The 27665-nt window shown below is 38.9% G+C and overlaps 3 protein-coding genes across 17 annotated transcripts in view; all 3 read left to right on the top strand.

Annotated features, from left to right (window-relative positions):
* The window catches only part of itpr1b (inositol 1,4,5-trisphosphate receptor, type 1b), a 122518-nt gene extending 119647 nt beyond the window's left edge, over positions 1 to 2871 (top strand). For 14 of the 15 annotated variants that reach the window (XM_008410455.2, XM_017304854.1, XM_008410437.2 and 11 more), the window contains one exon: positions 1649 to 2871. In XM_008410455.2, the coding sequence (XP_008408677.1) occupies positions 1649 to 1735 (87 nt within the window). In that variant the 3' untranslated portion in view covers positions 1736 to 2871. The remainder of the gene's footprint in view (positions 1 to 1648) is intronic. The other variant, XM_008410446.2, reaches the window with a different exon arrangement.
* Positions 2872 to 4473: 1602 nt separating this feature from the next.
* LOC103465515 (class E basic helix-loop-helix protein 40-like) lies at positions 4474 to 8242 on the top strand. Its single transcript, XM_008410434.2, has 5 exons — positions 4474 to 5857; positions 5957 to 6020; positions 6120 to 6227; positions 6555 to 6678; positions 6829 to 8242. The coding sequence occupies exons 1-5, from the start codon at positions 5781 to 5783 to the stop codon at positions 7680 to 7682; spliced, it is 1227 nt and encodes a 408-aa protein (XP_008408656.1). The 5' UTR covers positions 4474 to 5780; the 3' UTR covers positions 7683 to 8242.
* Positions 8243 to 21512: 13270 nt separating this feature from the next.
* On the top strand, positions 21513 to 27665 carry LOC103465514 (N-acylethanolamine-hydrolyzing acid amidase-like). Its single transcript, XM_008410433.2, has 11 exons — positions 21513 to 21789; positions 24196 to 24360; positions 24482 to 24605; positions 24994 to 25084; positions 25170 to 25255; positions 25343 to 25515; positions 25590 to 25652; positions 25728 to 25794; positions 26138 to 26166; positions 26600 to 26669; positions 26748 to 27665. Exons 1-11 carry the CDS (start codon positions 21608 to 21610, stop codon positions 26766 to 26768), a joined length of 1071 nt encoding a protein of 356 aa, XP_008408655.1. The 5' UTR covers positions 21513 to 21607; the 3' UTR covers positions 26769 to 27665.

Below are 27665 nucleotides of genomic sequence, written 5' to 3'. Positions count from 1 at the left end.
ATATAGGAAGCTAGAAATGTAAACCACATACACAGCAGTTTAAAAAGAGAACACCAAAGTTATTGCACACCTTCCAGGCCTCAACATAATGTCCATTTAAAACTTTGATTCAAAATTTTGATGGAGGTCTGTTCAAGAGTATTTCAAATTGTCTAACATACACTGATGTCTGAACACACTCCCTAGGTTCCCTAGTTTATGAAATAGACTCCAACCATCACACTACTATCACAGTTTGTATGATGTTTCTCTTCTGAAATGCTGTTAGTTTTACTCCAGATGGAACAAAATGCACACTTTTCCAAAAAGTTCCACTATTGCATCATCAATACACAGAATATATCCCCAAAGGTCTTGGGGATCATCAAGTTACTTTTCGGTAACTTGATGCTATGACCTTTTGGTACGTAGCGTTGGCCTTGGAATCCTCCAATCAATGCCACTCTTACTCTGTCACTTTCTTGCTGAAGAATCGTCAACATTGATCTTAGGTGGAGCAAGTGATTTGTCTAGTTCTTAAGATCTTGTTCATTGTTACTTTGTAAATTCCTGAACGAGTGGTTCGTCAGGAATTGTGTCTGAAGGTGGTGTTTGCCTATTAACCCCATTTGCGATTTTTCCTGGCTAACCTTCAAATCTATTGGCAGTAGCTTAGAGGACGCTATGACTCAGTATCTGTAACAGTACGGGTTATGAAAGTCATGTAGCTCTTTCAATTAAACCATTAAACAGCTTTTTTGTATTCACAGAGTCTAATCTTTGATATTAAGTTTGTCTGAAGATCTGAAACATTAGGTGTGAGAAAAAAAAACGGAAGAAGTCTGTAAAGGTGCAAATATTTTTTCACAGCTTTGTATGTGTAAAGTCAATGAATTTCCATGCCAGAACTGCAAAGGTACGATCACAACGAGGGAAATTATTATACATTATTATGTAATTCTCCATTAATTTGTGTACTACTTTCATTCCATTATTGCTAACATTTAACTTTAACTTCTGAAATATACAAAAGTTGGCTTTTTTTTTTATAAACTTCACTGTTATTGAGTAATGCCAAGGAAAATTGACTTAAGCTTAATATTAAGGGTTCTCCTCTGTTAGCTGAGCTAAACTATCCACTTTATGAGCCTTGACAATATCCTCCTCAAGCCATTCATTCCTAAGCAGAGCCATATCCTTAGAAACACTCATTGCAGGACCACTTTGTCTTTTCACTATTAATACCATTGTGTTTCAGTGCCGTGCTGTATTTCACAACCTTATGTTAATTAAAGTTATTTCTGAGCAGAAAGGACCTTCTGATTCCAGCTGCTGCAAAGGTTACCACTGGTGTTATGAGTCAGGCTTTGCTTGATCTCTGAAATTCTAATCAACTCAGTTTCAGTATCAGTCGCTCGTATTGTGCTGCTGTCGTCAGACAAGCCGGCAGGGTGGATGACGAAGCTGGCAAGATTTCAGAAGAATCAGTTTCAGTTGCACTGTGCGTTGCATTTGTGTGCCGCAGATGTTAGTTTCTGCAAAGTGGTACGGAAAACCGTATCATCAACGACGGTAGTTCAGGGAAGCTCGAGCTGAAGATGATGATCATACTAGCAAAAGTGACCTAGCAAAAAAAAAAAAAAAAAACCCTCATCTCTCTGATCTCCAGATGACAGAGCAGAGGAAGCAGAAGCAGCGGATTGGCCTGCTGGGACACCCTCAGCACTTGAACGTCAACCCCCAGCAGCCTGCATAGGGTCCGACTGCCAACGGAGTCCGGGGAGCCGCTCGGCGTCTGGAAAGGAAGCCACCGGGTCCTGGAACCAAGGTTTCACGATAATGTATGCAGCGCTGAGTGTGAATGTACCTTACAAACGGTAGGGAAACGTTGTAACATAGATAGCTATAAGGCGATGTGTAGCTCTACCCCACGCAAAGTGTTACTCCAGACAGTAACACACACCCACCTCATTCTGTTCTGTTCAATCTGTGCCAAATGTTTTATTTTTTTTCTTTCTTTTCTTCTGAAGAAAGAATTTGGATTTCTCAACAAACAGCCTTTAAGGGTTCAATTGGAAACGTGATAGAATTGTTGTTGGGTTATTTTATTTATTTAAATTTTTTTGTATTTATATTCCTAACACACTGAGCAGTATTTATTGTCTTATTCTTTTGTACGTTGTGCAATATATGAACTTAAATATGCAACCAAATGGTGTGTAGATTTAAGTTTTAAAACTTAATTTAAATCCACCTGGGAATGGTTTAGCCTGTTCTTCGTCTCTAGACAATTAAGCTGTTATTCATCTGTATTTACACATAAACTCAGATATAATAATAATAATAATAATAAGTTGGGCTTCATAATATTTTCTTTTAGTCTTGTCAAAATGTGCATACAGTTTTGAGTGGCTTCTACACTCAGTAGATAAGATATTGTGTGAGAGCAATATAAACAAATAGATTACTTCCATTATATGGTCAAATATTTGTGTTAAGTTATTTTATGGGGGAGTAGCTTTATGATTATCTGGGTTACAAACAGCCATCTAAAACGTGTGTGTGCTGCTAGAGGGTTGCTCAGGAGTCATGTAGTTTCTACAGTAATAATTACCACTGGTGTACTCTGACATGTGGCCGCTGCTTCTGCGGGAACTCTGTTCTTTTAGTTTGAAGTTTTTAGTTCTTTTCATGTTAGGAATGTACCTTTTGTTTTCGGCGAGGGACGACTTTGTGTATATAAAGTTTGTTGCTTTAACTTTGCTTTTGTATAGAGAATTAAGGTGGACAAAAAATATCACTGTCACAAAATGTTATGGGTAAACAAAGCAAAACATTGTCAATTTGTACATAGAGGTAGAATTATTTATTAAAATTGTAATTATCCTTTAATTGTGCTGTCTTTTTTGGTTTCAGGTACAGATTTCTGAATGCAATAATTTGTGATATTTTTTCTTTGGGGTATTGTGGGGAGAGGGGGGTGACGTATTGATGCATTTTTATGTTACTGGTCACCTTAGTAGACATTTAAAAAATTTAAAGTGTGCATATCACCATACTTTAAAGGTAATATGCAGAATATGATTATACAAAATACTTGAATGAGCACCAGTTGTCAGTTTGCATCTAGTTGGGACTCATATTATAAATATGTCACTTTAAGTATACAGACATAAACAAAAATTTCTGGGGGGGTTTATTTTCATCCCACATCATGAACTAAACACAGACTACAGGATAAATATTCAGTTATTTTGAGCATATGCTTTAATATGTTATCAATAATAGCTATATTATGAGCTAGAAGCACTTAAAAAAACCTTCTAAATTAAGTAGGCATTTATTCCACAGTTAGTCTAAAAATCAGATTAGCATTAAATGCTACTTTATTATAGATGTAGCGATTAATATGTCGTCGTAGGAGCAAAAAAAATGTGTTAAGTAAAATATAGTGTTCTTAGTGAATGAGTAGTAAAATTCACTATTTAGTGAGGTAAAATATGAGCCTACGTTGCCCTGGTAATAACAAAAGCTTGAATATATCCGTCTGAAACATTTCCTGCCCTCTTCTGATGACTATCAGAAAATGCTGCTGAATTTGTTGCCCATTTCCGGCTCCCCCGCTTGCAACTCGGCTGACTCCGATGTTTTGAAGCCCTTTCTAAATATAGCCAGTCTGCTTCGGGATGTCGGCGAGTGGGACCGACTGACCAGTCGGCCATTCTCGGTTGTCTGCGAGCCTTACGTCAGCGGCAAGGGATCCTGTGTGCCGAGTCCATGAGGAGCTCAACGTGACAGGCTGATTTAATCAACACAGCGGCGGCTTTGAAAAAAAAAAAGGAGGAAAAAACGCAGCTATAACAAACTGCAGCCACCGTGTCATCCTGCCGCAGGTGCACGTGCCAAGCAACAATCGGGTACGGTATGAAATTACACGCGTGACACTTTGGCTGTCTCCAGAAAGTCCAAAGTGATTAATGCGGTAGCCACCATAACATTAAAATGCGTTCCAGTCTCATTATAGCACTTTCTGCCAATAAAATGTTTATTATTTTTACATAAATCCCTATTTTATGAAAAATAGTTATCAAGTTATTATTTTGTGCTTACTATGTTTAACTTAGACTGCGTTTTTTCGCAACAATAAAACGATTAAAGTTGTATTTTGCTTACTGTGCCCGTTTCTGTTGTACACAGCACAACAATCGCACGAGCCCGTTACCACGCTGATAATGGCGTTATCTTTATAATAACTCGCTGTTCTTTAGTTGGCTATGCATCTGGTGAGGCTGCATAGGTTTTATGTCCTAACCCTGTCGGAACGTGTAACATAAACAGCGGCATATCCGCAATTTTGGGGGTAATATTTCACCTCATGTCGGCGGGGGAGCTGTTGCTCCACTTTCTGTTGATGTAAACACACCGAGGCTCAGAGAGAGAGAGAGGGAAAAAAAAAAAAAAAAAAAAAAACAGAAAGAAAAAGCTCAGCCGCGCGGAGCCAGACGAAGGAGCATGGTGCTACACGGGACTCAGCCCGGAGTACTACTGAAAGAGGTGGGGCTATAGCAATCCGTTTTAACATTTAATAAAGGCGGAAGAGTTGCATTTTATTTTTGTGATGTATTTTTCAAATATTTGGTTAAATTACTGGTAAACAATTTTTTTTTTTCCAGCTAAGATTACCATACTACTGACTCATATATCCAATCTGGCTGTAAAATTTCTACACCTAAACTTGAGAATTTTAATAGATCTTAACTAATGTGATAAAATTGTATTTTGTTCCAGAAATGATGGCTGTATGGCATGCATTTTAATTTTGACTTGGAGATGTCTGGTCTAAAATTGCAAATAGTGAATGGCCATTGTAAAATCTGCATGAGCATTCTCTCATTATTGTTTTGTCAAAAAATAATATTTCTAACTCTGGATATGAGCACTTATATACTTGGTAAAAAAATAAAAAACGAGCAGTGACAGAATTTGTAAGCATTGCAGTATCTAGACTAGCTAATTTGTGCGTCTCTTGTTTAAAGTCCAAAGCGTGGTCAGACCTGAACATAACTCTACTCTGAACGTCGATAATTTAAAGCGAATATTGATTATACTAAAACAGGAAGTATTCACATTCTCTTAAAAAAAACAATGAAAAAAAACACAGAATACGAACTTGTTAAATGTCGACTTTAGCGTTCAGCACTGATTAATTAGAGATTATTTAAGACAGTTTGTGGACCATTTTATTCGTGAAAAGACAAAAATATAAATATTAATCTGCTGCTCATGAACTCGGTACATTGTATCTAACTGAACATTATTTCCAACTACAAATGGGTGCGTCTGTTGATTAAATATAAAAATGGCTTGCCATCCACGGCCCCTCCTGGCGGCACGAGGCGGGGAGGAGGTGGGGGCTGCTGGGAGGGTGAGGAGTTGAAAGCGCCGTCCAACACGTGAGGCTCATGTGACGGAGGAGAGGCAGTTTCTCTCTCGGGGAGAGAGAGACGTGCCTGCAGTCACAGGGTTTATTTAACACGTAGTCACCAACCCACCCAGCTCTCACACATCGCGCGGGGCGTGGAGCTTTCCTCAGCATACTAACGAGCCCCGACCTTAGGGTGACAGCACTCCACACTGCGACCAGCTTCAGCCTACAGCAGGATCACACCGGAGGAGGCGTGCTACTTCTTTTTCGTTTTTATTGTTCTTGACTTTTTTTCGCCCTCTTTCTTTCTTTCTTTTTTTTATTTTAAGGAGCGAGCGCTTTTCAGGTTAATTTTTTCGCCTGTCAATAAAGCGACATGGAGCGGATTACAAGTGCGCAACCACCTCCTTATGTTCCGAAACACGCATCAATGGATATACCTGACATGCGCCGGTAAATATACGATGCATTTTAAAAACCTTAACCTGAATCTGTTGTTCTCTATGAAACCCTTAAATCTCAAATATAATTTTCATTTCTTTCCTTTTACAGACTAGAATATCCTATTTATATGTGCAAAAGCAGGAGGGGTGTGAAGGGCAGGGATGAATGCAAGGTAAATTTGAGTTCAAAATAAAAAAAAAATAATTTCTGCATTTATTTAGTTTGATTTCTGGATCTTAAATATTACTGACAGCATTTTAACTTTGTCCAGGAGACTTACAAGTTGCCACACAGACTGATCGAAAAGAAAAGACGGGACAGAATAAATGAATGCATTGCCCAGTTGAAGGACCTGTTGCCAGAACATCTGAAGCTTACAGTGAGTAATGTCTTTTTTTCAGTCTGAGAGACTGAAATACAATTAATTGCGTCAAATGTTGGTTTAAAAATTTTTTTTGTCTTTTTTGAAAAGCTATAGAAAAATGCATGAGCTACATCTAAAAATTATATGTTTTAAATTTTTAACTACAGTTTCAATTCCTGATTAGCATTTTGTAGAGTTTAAGATTTAGTCGCATAAGGAATTATCCTTGTGTGCATAGTTTGCGTAGTTTCCCCCCAGTGTTGGCCGCTAGCCCTCTGTTCAGCTGCAGAATGTGTTACATAAGGAAGATCAACATGCTTATCGAAGGTCTTCCTGTTTTAGACGCTGGGTCATCTGGAGAAAGCCGTGGTGCTGGAACTCACGCTGAAGCATGTGAAAACTCTGAGCGCCGTCCTGGAGCAACAACAGCAGAAAATAATGGCGCTCCAGAAAGACCTGCAGATCGGTAAGTTGGGATTTCTAGTGAGTGGCCAATGTCTTCAGTTGGGATCATTAACAAGTAGCTTTTCTTTGAGAATCTGAAGGACAAGTGTGTGTTTTTTTAAAAGCTATGGTCTTAAAGAAATTGAGTTTCATTTTGATTGTGTTCATTCAGGTGATAACGTGGGAGATGGTGCTGAGACCAGTGAGGAAATGTTCCGCTCTGGCTTTCACCTCTGTGCCAGAGAAGTCCTCCATTACCTGGCGAGTCAAGAGACCAGCAGGGATCTGACCCCCTCACACGTCATCAGTCACATCCAAAAGGTGGCGGCTGAAGTTCTCCACAATGAAAGCAGCCCTCAACCCGACAGGTCCTCCGCCCGAGAGTCTGACGAGGCAAAGAGGCCAGTCGGGCAGCCGTCGGCATCGCCCGAGGCCCCAGCTAGGAACTGCGTCCCGGTCATCCAACGGACTTGCCACCACGGGATGGGGGAGCAGAGTGGCAGCGATACGGACACTGACAGCGGCTACGGGGGAGAACACGACAAGCCTAAAGCCCAGTGGTCGGAAAACAATGAGAGGGAGGGCGAAGCAAAGCCTCCCGCTTTGGAGCGGATTGTCGGTGTCGTCAAGCAGGAAGGCGACCAGCCCCGGGCAAAGAGGTTAAGAGTGGACTCGGAGGATGAGATGCTCTCCTTTCACCCAGCAGGAGCTCCTGGCAGTTATGTAAACGTCTCCCCCAGCCAGCCTCCTTTTTGCCTCCCCTTCTACCTCATCCCCCCATCAACGGCGGCAGCCGCGGCATACCTCCCAATGCTGGAAAAATGCTGGTACCCTGGCGGCATGCCCATCATGTACCCAGGCCTGGCCGGTCCCACGTCAGGCCTGCCCTCGGAGCCGTTGCCCTCGTCTCTGTTGATGTCTCCGAGGGCAGGGTCTCCGGTGGCCCACCGCATCCCAATGGATTCCCCCACTCTCCACAAAGCTTTAAGGCAGGTCTCTCCTTTGAACTTGGAAACCAAAGACTGAGCAGGTGGTTCACCTATCAGCTTTGCCCCACTGAATGTTGAACCAGAGGGTACAGTGTTGACCCTCCTTGGTAACTTGTCCCCTCAGAGCAGAACCCTTTAAGGTCAACACTGTCAGACATTGACCCTCGAACTATTTTTGAGGCTCATATTAAAGACTCTGTACAACCCCTTCAACACTGTGAAGACGGCCATCTTAAAGAGCGCACAAGAGATTTCAAAGGTTTATATGTTTTTTGGACTCCAGAAATGATGAATGTCAGAGGAAACCCCAGAATGTACCCCATATTCCTCCTTTTATTTCTCGTCCCAAATCAATTTGGACCTGAGTTGTTGTTCTTCACCCCTGTAATGAATGTAAAGATGTATAAAGAAGAAAATATTAACAATAAAATCCCCTGTGAATGCTGCTGTAGATCGGCAAATGTCAAGATCTACCCTCAGTGTTTGCCACCCCCAGGGACAGCAACGAGCCATTTTAACCCAAAAAAAAAGAAAAACAACCAGCATGTCCAGGTCCTGACCTCCCAGGCCTAACTTCTTTCACGTCTGTTTGTGCCGCCACTGAAAACAAATGCAGGAATTCATGAAGTTCAGAGAATTCAGGGTGTTGGTCCGCCGTACCAGGTGCGTCACCTAATCTGTCGAAGCGGGCTTCTAAAACCTAATCTGTGACTCATGGCTATTTTTTTTGAGTACGTTTTTTTAAAAAGATGGAGATCAAGATGGAGCTCCTGTGAAGTAACGTTTTGGTTTTGCTTTTCTCTTTGTACATCTCTATTTTTGATACAAGACCCGCAGAGTGTTTTGTTTTTTTTAGTGTGTGTGTGTGCGTGCGTGTGTGTAGCTGCCGCAGGAAGGATGAGGCAGCAAGTTTGTAGACGTGCATCTGAAGCTCCTGCTCCCACCTTCTTCGCTCATTTAACCCAAACACCATGATGACTGGAGTTGCAAACAAATTTGATGTTTGTCTTTAGAAAGAGAGCTTGAATGTAAAGTTACCAAAAACATCTAGTTTTGTATATAAAGAGGTACTTTAATTTGTTTTATTTTGACATTGTAACAAAAGCCTGTACATATTTTGTATATAAAGTATTATTGATATAAATATATATATATATATTAAAGTAATAATAAAGCTTTTGGTCCTTCTGTGGAGTCTGTGTTCGACCGCCTGTTTGGCTTCAACGTGTTGCAGCCAGCCGCCCTGACAACTCCTCAGCACACCTCTTACATAACACTTACATAACCCATAAAGCTGCACAGTCTCTGTAAATCAATAGCACGTCTTAGATTACAGGCCGGGACCTGATTCTAAAGGCTTTCGGAGGAAATGATATTACGAGTAAGTTTTACTTCTTAAAAAGCCGACTGTTGTGCACAACAGTCGGCTTTTCACACTCATAAAACAGTGGAGTTCTAACCCTGTTGAGAGACGGCCATCAAGTCTGCCTCAGTGGAAAGAAATCCTCTCTGGTTTGGGTAGCTTGATATTTAATAATGACAAGTCTCCATTCATCTTAATTAATTAAATTTTTTTTTTTTTTTTTTTTGCGAGTGGTAACGTAAGCCTAGTTTTGAAAGTAAGCGTGGAAAATCAAAAGGTCCCTCCATCACGAGGTCCTTCCCATCATGCCTCTCTGAGATGCGTGGAAGTTTTTTCTTCTTTTCCTGATCACAACAAAATGTTGTCACTCGAGCTGCAGATCAGTGAGATGACCTGCAGATCAGTGAGATGACCTGCAGATCAGTGAGATGACCTCAGCTGGCTTCAGAACGCGTCTTCTCTTAGTGGTACTTCCCACAAACCAAAACATGCGACGCGAGCGCCACCATGTGGAAGTTGGGCTTCACGCTGCTTTTCCGTTTTCAAATCAAAGGACCCGTCCAGTGACGCACCTCATGACCAAAACCATCTTGTTTTGGACATTGTGTGTTATTGGGTTCCGAGACAGTTAGTTTTCAAGTTGCTTTTTGTCGGCAGGATAAACAAAAATGGGATGGAATTTTTTTGTTGTTGTTCTTCCACAATCTCTACCTCCTTCTGTTTTCTAAAGCGCAAAAGTCCGTTTTCACGTTAATTTTGATTAATTTGACACGCTTTACTTTGCTAAGCGACACATTGATTTTAAGATTTTCACCATAACTATTTTGTTTGTGTTTTTTTTTTACTTACTGACTGAATGCAGACCAGTAATAAATGAAAAACAACTTTGCCATCTTGCTTCCTGTTTATTCTCGACAACTTTGAAGGGATCTGTGATTCTTCAATTAAGTCTAAACTGCCAAATAAAGCAGTAAAGTAACTGGCCGTCCATTTTTTATACCTGCTCATATGAATTCAAATCCACAACTTTCTAGTGGCAAGTCAACACCAAACGGACCATTGTCCAGCCGTAGATGAATTTCATCTGATTTAATATATAATATATTACAAACAAAATAAAGGTTCCAATATTTACAAAGTGTGCTTTGACATGTCTCCATACTTATTTAAAATATCCAAGAGTTAAAAGGTTTATAAATGCAGGTAATCTAATTTGGTCCAGCTGTTACAGAACAGTAAATCTACAGCACAGACTAAAAATATGTATTCATTTCTGTAAACTAGATAAGACGAGAGAACTACTCAAACAGGTTTAGTGTTAATACGTTTAGCGCAACCGCTCGACGTAAAAAAAAAATGCTGAAAAATATTTAGGAACTGGCGAGTCTGGAAAAGCATGGAATTTCATAATGAAAATGTTCAGAGTAGCCAAAGTGAAATGAAACATTCTACGCTAGCTACTCGTTTAGCTAAAGTAGCTACTTTAACGTAGAAAACCTTTAGTTGCTGCACATTTTGAACTTTATTTCAGTCTTACTTTGATATATTTACATTTACTTTCTCAAAACTCGTTTTCCAGCTGCTTCAGGATATTTTCCAACCAAATCTTACAGTGATGCGATGCAGTGTTAGCTATATGTCGTGTTTAAAATTAGCTTCCAGCGAGCTAGACCGTATTGCAATCTTTTTTAAGCTTTCTGGTGAAAATGTTTTGTTATTTCTGACATATGTTTAAAGTTTTTGTCATTTAAAGAATCTACAACTTGTGCTTCACCCTTATCACTTTCTGCTCCACCTTTACCTTGGAATAAACCGGTGTGCTGCTTGGTGGTTGCTGCTTTAGATGTTTGAACCTGTGACGGACCCGTGACTTGGTCAGCATCCATGCTAGTCAGACTGGACTGTGTCATTCTGTGTCAGTCCAATGCCTCGCAAGATCTTAACCTTTTTCAGTAAGATTAAGATCAGACATTTCAGACGAATAAGGTAGTAAAATTTCAAACTTTCCCAGTTCCAAATGTGCCTTTACAAAGTTTTCTAAGAGAAGAGAGATGACTCTGTGAAATGTCACAAATAGACGCCACTTGTGGGTATCAACAGTGTCGCCATAAAGCACATGGATGTAGAATCGCTCAAGGAGTGCGAATGAGTTTGAAGTGTAAAGAGAGAGTATGGAGCTAGGTTAAATGTTACCTTCTTCTGCCCCCAAGTGGCCGAGTGTTGCTAAAACAAAAAAAAAGGGGGTGGGGGGGAGAAAAAGTGTTTAATATTGTTGGCTCTCTGTGGAAACTCAGTAGTTCATCAGTAGACCATCTGATTAAGGAGGCACATCCCTGGAGTTAAAAATTAAATATTAGGCAGCAGTTAGAGGCCAAACTCAACTGGGTTTCATGGTTTAGGAATGTGATAGCAATACTTTGATAACAATTTGTTTCAGAATTACTGAACTTTTTTTTTTTTTTTTTACTGAAGGTACATTTATTGGAATAACCCTGCAAATTCTTCCCATTTACAAGAATGCCATAATTCAAGGTTCCCTTCATGTAATCTGCTCCTCGTGATCATTTTATAAACTATGTAAGTAGGCAAAGAATGACCAAAGTAATATCCTTTAACTTTTTATCACATTAGTCAGTTAACCTATCAGAACTTTCACAAACCATGACATCACAACCCATTGTTTAAGAGAAAGTAATTATTCTTTAAACAAACTTCTGATTCTGAAGACATTAATAGATCTTTTACATGTTCTCTCTCTCTTTCTCATTATTATGGCAGTTAGCAAATAGAACAAATGGCCGCTGTGAAGCACTTCTTACACCCCAGCATAAACTTTCACAAGGGCCCAGTCAAGGTCTTAAAAATGGCAGTGACAGCGAGAGGTCTGACTAGAACTCTCAATACTTCTCTAGTCAATGTCAGATATCACAAACATAACTCAATCAATACATTTTTACGACAGGCTAAATGTGTCTAGGGCATTTTAATTTTTGTTCAATGGCTCTCTTCTTTTTATAATAAACACCATGATTTCTTTTTTTTTGTAAATAATTCTTAGTCTTTTATTTCTGGCCCCTCATTTGTTTGTCCACTATTCTTTTCACACCCATATTTCCCGTGTGCTTTGTCCTTCATCTCGTTTTTCATTGAGCTCTCCGTGGCCTTTCAGTTCCTCCCAGGACAAAGTCTGTGTAGTTCAGTTTGATCTGTTCCTTTAGACTGAGGTACCAGTAGGAGTATGAGAAGAGATTATGTAGTTTATGTGGACTTTAAATACCAAGGCTATTTTTGAAACATAAAAGATGATCAAATTTTAACGTTTTTTTTTGTTTGATTTTATGACTTAACCTCATGTAAGTCATAGCTTGTTTGTATGAGTTGTACCATATCAAATTATCCAAATCTGATATCTGAATAAAACCAAAGCAGTGACGGGCAAAAAAGCTTTTATTGATTTGGTTACAACTTAATGCTATTTTACTCTATGATCAGCTTAATTACTTTCCATGCTTTCACAAATCAAGTGAAAATTACACACAAGTATAAAACAGAATACAATAAGTCCAAAAATTCATCATTACATCATAATACATAGAAATAACCTGACACTGTGAAATCTATTACATTTTTGTAATATCTTCTTCCCGCTTCTTGTCTTGTAAATTAATACCATGATTTTCACACTGTTGTGAGACTTTTTCTTTAGCATTGTGATGACTGTGAAATACAAACTTAATCTTTATGCGTATACATTTGTTAAATTTTTACTCTTCAGAAACCAACAAAATGTGTATTTGCACTGAGCCACAATAGTCTTTTGTAATTACGTGTAATTACGATTATGCAGCATATCTTCTTCCTTCCAAACATTACATACACATTATTACATAAAACATGCTATCATGACTTTTTTTTTTTTTTACAATATTAGTTTCTGGACGGAGCAAATGAGCTGAACATTCTTCAACAGGTTCAGTCCAGGAACAAGCTCATCATCATCATCATCATCATCATCATCCTCTCCTGTCTCCAGCCAAACTGATATCTGATCCTCCTCTGACCCACAGCTTTCATGTCAAACCTCAGATGTTTTATCTTCCACCTCAGTCATGAACTCTTCTGCTTCCACAAGTTTGTCTTCAACCACATTAGGAGATGCTGCTGCTCCCTTTGTCTCCACCTCCAACATTTCTGTAACTAGCAGTCAGGTGAAGAGGCAGCTGGAGAGGCTGAACCAGAACAAAGCTGCAGGTCCAGATGGCATCAGTCCCAGAGTCCCTCTGTGGGATTCAGTAGCATCTCGTCAACCTTAGCCTGACCTAAGAGGAGGTTCTGTTGTTGTGGAAGACATCCTGCCACCGAACTACTACTGGTACCGAAGAAAAGTCACCCATCAGTCATCAATGACTATAGACCTGTTGCCCTCTGTTGCCCTGACAACCCACATCATGAAAGTCCTGGAGAGACTCCTGGAGGCTCACTTGAGTAAGCAGACGAGCTCATATCAGGACCCCCTGCAGTTTGCTCATTGCCGTAGAGTTGGAGTTGATGATGCTATCAGACAGCTCCTTCAACACACCCAGTGTCTTCTGGACAAAGCAGGCAACACAGTGAGGATCAGGTTCTTTGATTCTCAGATGCATTGAACACAATTCGGCCTGATTTGCTCTGCTAGAAACTCCAGAAGATGCAGGTGGAGATCTCAACAGTCACCTGCATCTGCTACTACCTGACAAACAGACGGCAGTGTGTGAGACTGAAGGACTGTGTGTCTAACCAGGTGGTCAGCAGCACAGGAACACAACAGGGCTCTGTACTCTCACCATTCCTTTTCACTCTCTACACTTCAGACTTCCAGCACAAGTCCGACTTCTGTCATCTACAGCAGTGTTTTTCAACCACTGTTCCGCGGCACACTAGTGTGCCGTGAGTGATCGTCAGGTGTGCCGTGGAAATGATTCAATTTCACCTACGGTACCATATATTCCGGACTATAAGCTGCTACTTTTTTTCTTAACTTTGAACCATGCGGATTGTAGCCCGATGTGGCTTTTCTGTGGATTTTTCTTCAACCACCAGGGGGCTCTCTAGCAGGAAGTGATCACTAGAAGTCAAAATTGTAAATCAAAAGAAGAACACGCTAATTTTTATTTAGAATAACCACATGCTAGCAGCAGGCACGATGGATACATGTTTTCAAACTCATATCATGCAGCTTTTAAGTTGAGGGCTGTCGATCTGGCACTACAGGAGGGAAATAAAGCCGCTGCACTTAAGCTCGGTGGGAACGAAACCATGGTTCGGCTTTGGAGACGGAGTGCTGCGTCCTTAATATATGCAGCAGATTTATTAGGACGCGGCCCTCTGCTGGGTCCTTATGGAAAACTGAGAGCAGCTTCGTTTGTTTGGTTTTTTTTTTAATTGAAGGTGCTAGTATGGTGTGCGCTATAGTCCGAAAAATACGGTAATTGGTTTTAAAAGATTTTTTGAAAATGAATTATCTGAAAATAATGCCATCTTCGAGTGTCTGCTGTAGCAGTGACTAGCGGCGTAATCATGTAATTTTATTATCACTAGGTGGCAGTAGGTACAGAGCATTTTACATTAAAACGAGAATTAGTGATGCATGAATGTTACAGGTAGCGGTGAGAGCATCGTATCTAGCAAGACTGTGACGACAGTGATGGAAAAGACGGTGAAGCTCAGCAGTAGTTGGAAAGAACATGGGTCCATTTCCCACAACATATCTGTGTGAAGTGAGCTTCTCAAGCCTGGCTACTATAAATACTAACACCAGAGAGACTGTAATCTTCAATTTCTGCCAGGAAATCAGCTGTTTTCATCCAAACATTCACAGGTTTCACACTAGGTGGGTAAAATATACAGATATTGACATTTTGTACATTCAACTCTTCATATTGTAACAGTGAATATGAAGTGAAATCTTTCCCAAATGTTATTTCTTCTTTCAGAATAAGAATTATTTTCTGTATTCCGACTATAAGAATGCTTGTGGATTAGTTTGTAAAACACTTTGAAGTTTTCTACAACTTCTTTAAATTTAACACCACAGTGTTGTGGCACTATTCAGGTGTATTTTTGAAGTGGACGTGTTAAGTGCAATTTGAAATAAGAAATGTAAAATGTGATACAAATAAATTTTTGTCCTCTTGGCTCGGGTCTCCTCTTCAGCAACACTGTCCCTGGTCCTCTTGGCACGGAGATCCTTTTCAGCAAGAGGTCGTGGCCAAAAAGCTGAAAAGAGATCACGCTTTTCAGGAAGAGTGATCTTAGTCCTTTTGGCAGGGGGCTCCTCATTAGCAACAGTGTCTCTGGTCCTCTTGGAGGGGAACTCATCATCAGCTTGGTTCTCCCTGATCCTCCTGGCAGAGGGCTCCTGTTTAGCATCATCACTATCCCTGGTCCTCTTCGTGGGGAGCTCCTCTTCAGCAACAGTGTCCCTAGTCCTCTTGGCTGGGGGCTGCTTTTCAACATCATTGTCTTTTGTCCTCTTTCCGTTTATGCCAGTCACAGATGTCACATGAGCCACGTCTTCTTTCAAACCTACCTGATGACTAGGCTTTGATGATGGGTCGTCCTCCTTTGCAGCATCCACCTTCTTTGTAGTTCTGGCGTGGCCAAAAGTGAAAGAAGCCACTAAATTTTTCCAGCCCCCCAGAGGTTGTGGCGAGATACTGATAGGACAGGAGTCCTCCGGACGCAAACTGGGCTCTTGCTTTTTGTCAAGTTCAGATGTGAATTTAAAGCTGGAAGGAAGCACGGTACCAAAACTAAGCTTTGATGGTGGGTCGTCCTCTTCCAGACGTGCTATTCTTCTAGCACACAGGTGTCAAACTCCAGTCCTGGAGGGCCACTGCCCTGCAACGTTTAGATGTGCCTCTGCTGCACCACACCTGAATAGAATAATTAGGTCATTAGCAAGGCTCTGGAGGACATATCTACACAAGAAGGAGGTAATTAAGCCATTTTATTCCAGTGTTTTGTAGCTGTGGCACATCTAAAAACTGCAGGGCAGCGGCCCTTGAGGACTGGAGTTTGACACCCCTGTTCTAGCACGTCTGGAAGTCAACCTGGAACGTTCCAAACCAACGTTCCAGGTTGGTTTGGAACGTCATCAGGTTCCAAACCAACCTGATGACGTTGCAAGGTAGCGATAGGTCTGGACTTCTCTGGACGCAAAATTGGTTCTTCCTGTTTGACAAGTCCAGATGTTAATTCAAGTGAAGTACAGGAAGCCGTGTCTTCTTGAGGCTTCTGAGTCACCCCAATGTCTTGTATGTATTTGAAATTTGGGGGAAGAATCTCAAGCAGCTGTGACGCAACATCGACCACTGTAAGACGACAGTCGAATTCAGAAGTTTCAATGACTCTTCAAGCACTCCTATGCCCCACAGGAATTTAATATTTGGTCGAAGGACCTGGACAACCCGAAATCAAGATTTAAAGTCATCCTGGACTTCATTACCTACCTCGTCTTCAGTGGAGCTGGTACTAGAGCTACCACTGGAGATGGTAGAACAGTCCACAGACTGCGCAGGTGAACTATACCTCAACTCCTCTCCATAGTCTTCAGAAACCATGTCGGCTTCATTTAACCACACCTTACCGTGTTCCTTACCATTGTCTGGATGCCCCTCTAACATTGGGGATCCATCTGCTGGAAACGCCATGGTATGGGCTGTGAAGGAAAAAAACAAAGCAAAAACAGCTATAATTCAGTATCTTGRCCTTCACAAAAGTCCAAAGCAATGTTTAGAGGGAACACTGAAATACCAACARTACAATAACCCAGGTTTGTGAATGTGTTTGTTTTTCTTGAATATATTTCATTAACAATATTATTGCAACGCCAGATGTGATTATACAAGAAGAACGGGAATTAAGAGATAAAATAAATAAAGCTTATCTTTAGTCACAAAAAAACAGCAAAAAACACAATTTTACATGAAAACCAGACCATACTCTGAAACTCGATGACCAATGATAGACCATCACCACTCAGACAAACAAACTTGCAGCTTCCTCTTGGTACCAATCAATCATTAAAGACAACAAATCAAATTTAGACTTATTGGTAATTCATCCTTAGTCATAAACTCTTAAACATTTGGAAACATAAATTAAAGAGCTATACACTGTGTTTAGAACTTTTAATAGCTAATCAAACCCCTGTAATCTTAGACTGTGCCATTAGTGTGAATAAAATAAAACCCTTCAACAAGTTACTCAGTTTACCCTTCTATAACAGCCTATCCTCACAAAACTTTGATGCAACAGGTACATTTTATCATTCTTAATAATAGCCAGGGATAAGACACGTAATCCATTCATTACTATTATACTTAAATCACTGCTTACACAACTTTGATATTTTAAAAGTATCAAAGTTTTAAAAAATATGTTTCCAATAGCATTTGTAAATTACCAAAATCTTAATTATCGCTAATCAAACTAAATTCCTTTGAGCTCCACAATTTTTCACAATCACAGTTACAGCTACTCTGACACTCCATCAGTACTACCTTCATACTCCCAAATATAGCCAACAGCAGAAATGTACATCTATAAAATTAAAATTTTTATAGATGTACATCTTTTAAGTAAGAATCTAAATAAATAAGTGGCCTTTCCTAGCTGTGTGAAGCTGACACCCCACCCACGTCAAAAAATCCAGCAAATAGTCTGAATGGTTAGTGCTCCGTTTGTGCAGGTTTGTGCCGTTAAAATTTTTGTTTGTGCAGTTTTGGTTTCTGAGATATTAAAAGTTATAATTTTGGCCGATGACGTCACCGTCACCCTATCATGTTCCAAATCAAACCTAAGTGTGGGCTACTTCTTTTAATTCTTCAGATTCTCAGCTGTTGTACAATGTGTACATTTTGTTTTGAACTTCAATAAAGACTTAGAACAAGAAAAAATGTGTCTCATTTCAAGAAATGTTTTAAGATAGCAATGTTTTTTCACGAACGTAGCGTTCTCTCCACAATAATTGAATCCTGCTAATAAAGGACATGCAGCCTGACCCTAACGTAATGTGTATAACCTGTTCAACTGTGCTTTGATTTCGGAGGTGGTCTGAAGAATTATATTCACATTGTTGATGTACTGTCTGCTGATTATGCAGCAAACGTGTAAAAAAATTACATGAGCCTGTAACGGCCAATTTGCTTGTTGCTTGAGCAAAGTTTTTGCAGAGTAAAACGGAAATGTGTCATTATTTCAAAGTTCATCCAAGTAATGTACTTAATATTTAGTAAATATATTTTCAATGCAACGACTTTCATTTCATCCAATTTCTTACATTAAATGTGTATGGGCTTCAAGGATTTTGAAAAGCTCCACATGTTTTGCGAACTTTGACATAGTTCTCACACAACTGGGATTGGCTCCACCCACACTGTAGTGAGCCCCCTCCCCCACCACCCCCGATCTTGTTTTGGCGGCAGAGCAAGTGTAATTTCAAAGAAATAATTTAATAATGTAATTAAATAATAATAATAATATTATTTTGAAATAATAATGTAATTTCAAATTTCAAGTACAGCTGTAAAAACAGCTGTACTTGCAAGCATATATTTTCTTCAAAATGAGTTAAAATCAAATGAAAAAACAAAGGAGGTAGTTTCTAATGTTGCTAGGTAACAGAACGACGTTTTGTACCGCAAAGTAAAAAGAATGTAAATTAATATATATCAACACTTGTCAGATAAGAGAAGCAATAGTTTGGATGACGCTATAATGACCATAAATGTATACATTTATTCATAAATGAAGTCACATGAACAACACAGTAGATGAACAGAATGGGATTGTGGTTATAATTAATGTCGGTAGAGTTCACAGCCCCTCCTTGAAGCAYACAAGGCAGCCATATTAGCTACATTAGCGGTAGCATCTCCTGGAAAATTACGACTTTACTAAGACTGCCTGTCTCAGTCTCACCTAAGACAACAAACAAACAACCCGGAAAGTCGCTACCCATCAGTTATCTTTAAAGATTCTAGACTTGGCGCAAGTGATATTTCTTTTTTAAATAAAACAGGGGAAAATTGGGCGTAGGACAGCCAAGAGAACGGGGTGGAGGTCTAGCGGGTAGCGAGAACTAATATGCCAGCATTACATGGCGTAAGATTAACAACGGCCCAAACCCGTGTTTTAAATCAAGCTTTAATATCATATATCAAAGTTCATGCGCAAAATAAAATGTACTACAGAAATATGAAAGCATAGACTCACCGTTGGGTTTGCGTTCGCCTCCGTGGTCGCTGGCCTCGGTGATGCTGGTATTTCTTCAATATGACGCTTAGGTCATGTGATTGGCTGGGTGTTGAAATCTGACAACGATTGCTAATGTCTGTGACCTGAAGTAACCTTGCCATTTTTGTACAGCGAATTTTTAGATGTTGAATTTGAGACAGCGAATTTGAGCAAGTTGAATTTTTAGGACACTGAAAAAATTGCATTTGAATTTTTAAAAGATGAATTTTTTTATATGCTGAATGTTTTTAACACTGAAAAATATATATATTGAAATTTTCATCACTTTGAAATAGGAATGTGAATTTTTTTAACAAATGAAAATTGCAAACGTGAACAAATAATGACACTGAATTTTTTTTTAGGTCGAAATTGTATTCTGAATCAATTTTGAAATTGAAAAAGTAAGCGCAAATATACAACATTCAAGTTTCAGATGCATTTTTTATTCAAATTCTGATGGCACATATTTACTTCCATATATTAAAGCTATATATTTCAAAGAAGTCATCAAAATTTCAAAGAATTGGACACCAAAGTCATCAAACGATACTCTTAGATTAAATATCACCCAATAAAATAAAATAAAAACAGATCAACATGTCCCTATCTTAAAATAATAAGGAAACTAAACAATTAAAATATACGCTATTAAATACTATTTTTTAAATGTTTTTTAATAATATTGAATATTTAAGGTATTTCATTTAKCGTATCCATGGAAACTGAGTGTTTATCACGGCATTTTTCAAAAAATAACGGTCAAAAAACAAGCTAATTTTCCAGAAATTTGACCTTAATTTAACGGTCTGTATTACAGCAAATTTAAAGAAGCCTCTGACTGATGATACTCTCATGAAGAGGATGGTCAGAGTTTTCCATAATTTTCTTAATTTTATGAAGAATCCTCCATCATTTCTGTCAACACTGGGCCAATCTCTACTGATTGGTCCAGTGTTGTTGTCTCGTCTCAGTTATGCTGGAGAATCATCACATGATAAGTAAGATACATATTCTTTAATCTCTGTCTAAATAAAATATTATTGAAAGAGACTTTCTGATCAAATCGTCATCATGTCCTCATCTTTTCCACAATCTGTTACAACCAGTAGATTAGCTGGCCTTCTTCTTTAAATGTTGGTCAACTCAAGTCATGTGATATCAGTACATTCAGTGAAGTGTGAAATTGACAGCCTGTGGTTGGCCTGTAGCTGGTGTGCTAGTAGCAATAGTCCATTGTCTCCCAAAATGAGGGACACACTGCTCCTGCATCCACTAGTGTAGTTATGTGTGGATATAGAAGGGAGGCTTTTTATCATCAAACTTCTGACCTTGTGTTTTTGTGGATTTCTTTTGAATTGTTCTTGTTAAAAGCTAGGACAAAATTTAGACAAAGTTTATGTCAAGACATGGGTTGTTTGAGCTTTGAGGTTTTTGTTCATTTCTGTGTTCCTCAGTTATTTTTCTTTGGTTAGATCAGTCGTTTCTCTGTTTTACTTGCTTTAGTTCTATATCCAGCATCAGAGTGAGTCAAAATGCTTGAACTCTAACATATTGATTTTATCCAAAACAGAGGTCAGGATCATTTTAGGGGCTTTTACTTTAAGGTTTCTGTTGAAGAAAATTACCTTGTGATATATTTTTCATGTAATATTGAAAATAAATTGTCTTCTTGAGTATCATTATTAGATGAATCATTGATACAATAGATAGGCCAGCCATTCTGGGTAGTTCACCACTATTCTGTTTGTTTTACATGTGTAGATAATGTTTGCTGAAATCCCAAAGCACCCCAAAATGTCTTTTTTGAAATTTCTAGACGTTATTCCCCTTCTCTGTTCTTATATTTTCTGAGGTTGTTGTATATATGTCCATTTTTTGACATTAAGCTACTTTATGTTGTCAGACCAGGTTCTATTGGTTATTCTTGTCAGATTTCTTTGTGGGCAGTGAAGTCTTATAACAAAAGGATACATGATTTTATAGAAGGGCACAAATATTTTCACATTAGACGTTAATTTAAATATCTTTTTTCTATAAAGAAGGAAATCATCTTTTGAAAACCACTCTATTATTAATTTAGGTCCACATTTACGTGGTATTTTTTGTTGTTTTATTACCTGACACATTTAAGTGTCGACTCCTGTGTCAAAAAAGTAGATGAGGAATACTTAATCGCGTGCAAATTTTATTCTGAAAAGCTTTTAGCGGAAGTGATTTTTTTTTTTTTTTTTTTTGTTTATGCATTAGGTTCGTTATTATCTGAAGTCTGGTTTGTTTTCTCCAGGTGTTTCTTCCTCCTTTAACTGCAGCAGACCAGGATGTTCCGGACCGCGGAGCTTCTGCTGCTGCTGCTTGGACTCTGTGGCTCCCTGCGGGCTCAGCTTCCTTCTCCTCCCACGGTTGTCATCAACCTGGACGAAGAACCGGAGCTGCGATGGTTGGCTCTCAAAAAAGTCTTTGACGTAGACTACCTGAGCAAAGCCGCAGCAGAAATCATCGAGTAAGTCTTGTTTACGGCATTTTATCAGCGTATTTTGGTAGTTCAGGTCTGCTTTACAAAGTTTAAGACAATGTTTTTGCAAGCTAAGTTGCTAAGTGACGTTAACAGACCAGCTGAGCTAAGTTTAAATGAGCACCTGTGCTCAGGTAATTCATTGCTGAGTATTATGACACCTGTGTTACAGCTGTAGATAGCAAAAATTGTCTTTGCGTAATTTATTTTTATTAACTATAACATTATGTTACATTAAGCAATTAGCAAGCAAAACGTGTTTGGCACTGGAAAACGTGAGGAAATAAAAAAGTTCGACCTTGTTCTGTTTTGAACAACCTGGTTCAGTGAATCCCAAGATATATTATTTCACAAGAGATTTTGCTTAGCCAAAATTTTTGTAGTTATTTTAGGATCCCGTTTGGAGACATTCTATGCAAATTCGCTATCCAGTAGCATTTCAAGACTGAACAATGAGGTTCAGTTTGTAAGTTTTGAAGAAGAAACTAAATAAAAGTCAAAATTTTTACATTAGAGATGTACTATTACAATGCTGGGTCTTACAGGTGTAATAAAGATGATTAACAATTCATCTAAACCACAAACCACTGCATAGAACAAAGTGTATACAGCAAAGTTGCACATAATGTTATATACTGTAGTTTTATGAACTCTTGTTTACAGTAAGTGCAGAATTGGATCTTGTATACATACAATTTTCCTTTCTCTAATGCTTAAACATACTTACAGTATGTAAGTATGTTTAAACATACTTACATACTGTAAGTATGTTTAAACATACTTACAGTACCAAAGCCTGTTGAATTTGTTTTAGTCTCTTCAACTTTTATCCTAAACAAAAATACTTTTGTACAGTTTTGCTCATTAAGTGTTGTGCTGAAGCAAAACTTCACAACATCAGTCAGACTAAGGCTCTGGAGCCCAAGGCTGTTTTTAAAAAAAGTCACATTTGAACTGTTGTGCAACTGTATTATTAACCTGATGATCTGCTCCTTATCCCTCTTCTGCTTGCCTCAATCTGTGGTACTATGGCTATAATTATGAGAGAAATATGAATTGGATTTCAACTAAAACCTGAAGCTGTCACCATTTTCCCCGGCTTCCCATTAAGTGGACTACCATCTTTTATGTAAAACCTTACTCCAAATTATTTATGCAAAATCATGGATTGTTTGCATAGACAGTATCTAAAATATTCAACAGAAATGCAGTTTGAGAAAAGAAACACATAGGCACAATGCTCCTTGACTGTCTATTGGCAGTCAATTTGGGAGTGCAATTTATTTTCCTTGTATTCCCAAGGGTGGAAATAAGGAAGACTGTGTAGATGTTAGCTTCTGAGGTAATGCTAAGTTGGTCTCCACTGTGCGTATTTCTGTACTAGAACTATTAAAATAAGCAATATTTTAATAGTTTTTTAGAAAAATTTTCTAAAAAATATTTAGGGGAAGTGTCAAGTATTTGCATATTTTAGCTATTGCGTACAGTTTTGGGCTGTGCGTCCTTCTCTTCATTCGATGAGCCTCTGTGCACAAGATGCCTGAGATCTCAAATATCAACCGCCACAATCTCACCACAGAAGTTTTCTAATACCAGTCCAGTGACTTTCATGCTCCATGGAGTGCAGATTTAAAAAAAAAAAAAAAATAAAAATAAAAATTTATTTTGGTTTAACCTTACTTTGTTGTTGATAAAACACTGAAACCTCCACTCTTTGGCAGTTTCAGAGTAACAACGTCTCTACATACATAGGCTGCAAATTACTGGCTGTGTAGTTGGAACCATTTATTTGTACGTTCTATTAAAATACAGACACATAACCTTTGTTTTTTTTCTTCTCACTGTTTGACATTAAATAAAATAAAGCGTTAACTGTTTTAGGTCGGTTAGGACTATCAACATTATTTCTATTTGTTATATCAAAATAAAAGAATCATCTTTATTTGTGACATTTTTCAAATTCCGAAATTTACGTACGGTAGATTATTATGCTTTTGAACAATTTGTGAAAGCCTGGATGGTGATGTCATGCCTTTGTAAGCCTCGGATTTGATTTTGAATTAAATGGATGCACAGCGGTGGATTTATTTGAGCAATTTTAACATAAACACATCTGTATGTGATATTATGGAGAAATCAAATGAAATCACTAGTCGGCATTATTGATGGGTACCATTTACAGAAGCCTCAAGGTAAGATGTAAGCTAATTACAAATGACACCAGTGATGGTTGGCATGTTACATACATAGACTACCAAAGAAATGACAAACATTCAACACACCAACATGTCAACATGAGTCACTCTATTTATGTTCGATTATGATCATGTTTACACTAACTTCCACTGTGTTTTTTTTCTGTGTATTTATTCATTTATTTTTTTGCTATTATAGAGCAACAGTTCCAAAATGGGTACATCACGCAGTGATCCCGATTGTGAAGTCCCTGGAGAAATACATTCCTCCGCCGTACGCCGGCGAAATTCGCGGCCTGGCCTCTGTCCTGGGAGGGAACCTCGCTGATGCCATCATTCTTAACTTTGCCTATGAATTCACTGCGTACGTACAGTTAAAATTTCATGTCTTTATTTGTAAATGAACAAAGCCAGCTTGTAGCATGTCGACAGATATGCCATGAAGCCACGGAGCACTAACAAGGACCAACTTTCCGTCTTCATAGATTTTGCACCAGCATCGTGGCTCAAGATAAAAATGGGAACGTGTTTCACGGGAGGAATCTCGATTACCCTCATCCTGTTCTGAGGAATCTGACCATGAATTTAGTCTTCCAGAAGAATGGAAAGGTACAATATGGACTCAAAGTGATAGAGCATGGTAGCTGTTTAAAGGAATTTATACAAAATGTTAATATATCCATTGGCTTTTTTTCTTCTAGCAGTTTGTTTGTGTCCAATTTCTGAATATTCAGAAGTTGTTTTTTTTTTTATGCATCCATATTTATAGTGGAAGTAGAGCTGACGACACACTGTGTGTGTTGGATTCTACTTGTTTAAAACAGAGAAGGTTACCATGAAGCTGACATTTGAAACTGTCTTCAGAGTTTTATGATAGTGATTAGCAAGTTCATATTCCGTACTTAAATCAGTCCGACACTCATAAAAAAGCTGTAATTTAACGTTTGCCCAGTGGATGAGGAAACTGTGATGCTCCTTTATTGATACTGACTTTTAGGCAGTGTACTACGGAACGTCGTTTGCCGGTTATGTCGGCTTGTGGACGGGAATGAGTCCCAACAAGTTCACCATATCCGGCGATCAGCGAGGTGAGACAATCTCACGGTCGGTACAAATGTTGCATTTTATTTTATTCTTTTCCCCATTCTTAACATTTGTTTCCTGGTTCACCAGGGACTGAGCACTGGTGGAACTGGTGGAAGAATGTTGTGTCGGCGTTCCTGTTTCACAGGTCACCGGTCAGCTGGCTCGTGAGGGAGGCGAGTCCATTTTTTACAGGGAAGTGGTGGGGAAATGTGTTGTTCACAGCTTGGGGAAGTGAAACGAATCATGTGTGACTCATTCAGACCCTGGAGGAGGCCGAGGACTTTCTGGATGCAGTCATGCGTCTGTCCAAAACCCCCCTCATCACCGAGGTGTACTACATCGTGGGCGGGGTGCGAGCGGGAGAGGGGGTTGTCATCACCAGAGACCGAAAGGGCCCTGCTGACATATGGCCCCTGGAGCCTTTAAATGGAGGGTGAGGAGAATCTGCAGAGGGGGAGGAGGGTCGATGGGATTGAAGGAACATGTAACCTTTCCTCCTTTGTTTAGATGGTACAGAGTGGAGACGAACTTTGACCACTGGCTTCCTCCTCCTGCATCAGACCATCGAAGGTCAGTCATCTCACATGATGATGATCCATAATGTTTGCTAACTGATTAAACTGCGGTTATGTGATCCTATCTTAGGGAAACAGCAAACAAGGCTCTCAACGCTACCAGTCAAGACCACATCAATATGGGCAAACTTTATCAGGCAAGTAGGGTCTAGTCAAAACCTAAGGTATTCATTAAAGTATCTCATAAACACTAACCACAATGGGTTTTATGAGATTTTATGTGATAGAATATTCTTCTGCTTCCTCTGTCCCAGTAATACGCATTTAGCTCTTAGCAGATTTCCCCAGTTTTAGTTGAGGGGACTCCTTAGATCATCTTGCTCTACACTTAATGCACTTGAAGTGTGACTGTAAAATATAGTGAAAAGTCCATAATGATGAGATGTTAGGTTTAGGTGAGACTGGTTGTAGTGAGAGACACATTTCAGAATGGGACACATTGTGAAGGTCTGATAATGATAAGTGAGTTTTGTCCTTCAGGTCTTGTCACTGCATCCCGTCTGCAACAGGTAAGATGCTTGTTTACTGCTGTCTTTCATCTGTTAGCATCTAGAAATCACAAGTGTTGTTGCTCTGGACACATGGAGCTGTACTGTGCAGACTAGAGCAGTTTTACTTCCTTTAATTATCGACGTGCTTTTTATCATGCTCCTGCACATTTCTCATGTGAACCATCCAGACTTTTCCAGGAGGCTTGGTCCTTTATGGTTATTCTGAAATATACCACACCAAAGTTCACTATGAGGTTCTAGCAGAAGTAGGAAGTAAGGGAAGGAGGGAAAGATGGAACGGGTAACACATTATTTTCATGACTTGGAACCCTGGCAACTGAGTTTTGGTCCTTTTTTTTTATAAAGTCGTCACACATATTTGAACTGCAACTTCTTTTTACTTCCATTACATTTGACAGTGTCCTCTGCCTTCTGTCTTAAACCCTCACAGAATTACAGTTTATACCACGGTTATGAGTGCAGCATCACCTGGGAATTACATCACATTCGTCAGACCACAGGTACGGAAGTGATAACGGTCAATGAAAAATGTTCAGAATAATTCACTCACTCATCTACATCTGGTGATCTTTTTTTAGGGCTGCTTCAAGACCGACTGATCTGGTTGTGAAAGACGAACACATTTCTGCTGATCTCATCAGATACGTAGAAGTGAGACTGAGGAGGTTTGACTTCTTTTTAGGATGAAACTGCCTTGAAAGAAAGAAAATTTAATCTTGTTGCCTTACCCAGCTTGCTTACTACTGGTACATTTTGAAGCACTAATTAGTTAAAAACAGTAGGAGAGAAAAATGCACAAATTGTCAAAATGTGAAATTTTGATCATAGTCTCTCACCTTTTTCTTTTACCTTCTAAAAAACAAAACAAATGGACAAAATTGAAGAAACGGTTGTTTAATTGCCCGAAAATGGGTTAAAATAACTCAGTTTGTCCAATGAGACTTCTAATGAAAACGACTTAATTGAATTGTGGGTAGACATAAAATAACCAAAAACACAGTTCGATATTGAGCTCATTTATCCAAAAAGTGTTTTCACCTCATCTCACAGAAAAAAGCTTGACTTCTAATGAAAGCCACTGAAATCTACTATTGGGAACCAAAGCAACATAAATAATGATTATCTCCAATCACTCACAGCATTACATTTATTCAGCAATAAAAACAAGAAAACTGGAGTTCTTTAGTAAGTGCACATACAACTGAATGTATTATGCAAATTGTGTAAATAAGGTAATTTTACTGATGCTGTTTAAAACCATACAAATGTTTTAACAGATTTTTAGGAATTTCTATGTATATGCTCATTATTTTTGTGCGTTTGCAATAAAGCTTTAATCCAAAATGTGAAACGTTTCAAAAAGAAAACGTAGATAGGAATTATTTAACAACTGATTGCGAGAACACATTTTCATTGCTGCATTGCTCCATGTCATAATGGATGTCAGCTAGTTTGAAAATCACTTCCTGATTTTAATAAAACCTTTCCTTACTCAC

Source organism: Poecilia reticulata, linkage group LG5 (genome assembly GCF_000633615.1).
Source record: "Poecilia reticulata strain Guanapo linkage group LG5, Guppy_female_1.0+MT, whole genome shotgun sequence".
In the NCBI taxonomy this organism is placed as follows: domain Eukaryota; kingdom Metazoa; phylum Chordata; class Actinopteri; order Cyprinodontiformes; family Poeciliidae; genus Poecilia; species Poecilia reticulata.
The sequence above is the reverse complement of the archived record's forward strand: the minus strand, read 5'-3'. Positions and strand labels throughout refer to the sequence as shown.

Coding starts and splice junctions, on each gene's coding strand:
- LOC103465515 (XM_008410434.2), top strand. CDS start 5,781: ATGGAGCGGATTACAAGTGCGCAACCACCTCCTTATGTTCCGAAACAC. Junction 6,021..6,119: donor AGGGCAGGGATGAATGCAAG/GTAAATTTGAGT, acceptor AACTTTGTCCAG/GAGACTTACAAGTTGCCACA. Junction 6,228..6,554: donor CAGAACATCTGAAGCTTACA/GTGAGTAATGTC, acceptor TTCCTGTTTTAG/ACGCTGGGTCATCTGGAGAA.
- LOC103465514 (XM_008410433.2), top strand. CDS start 21,608: ATGTTCCGGACCGCGGAGCTTCTGCTGCTGCTGCTTGGACTCTGTGGC. Junction 24,606..24,993: donor TCTTCCAGAAGAATGGAAAG/GTACAATATGGA, acceptor ACTGACTTTTAG/GCAGTGTACTACGGAACGTC. Junction 26,670..26,747: donor TCACATTCGTCAGACCACAG/GTACGGAAGTGA, acceptor ATCTTTTTTTAG/GGCTGCTTCAAGACCGACTG.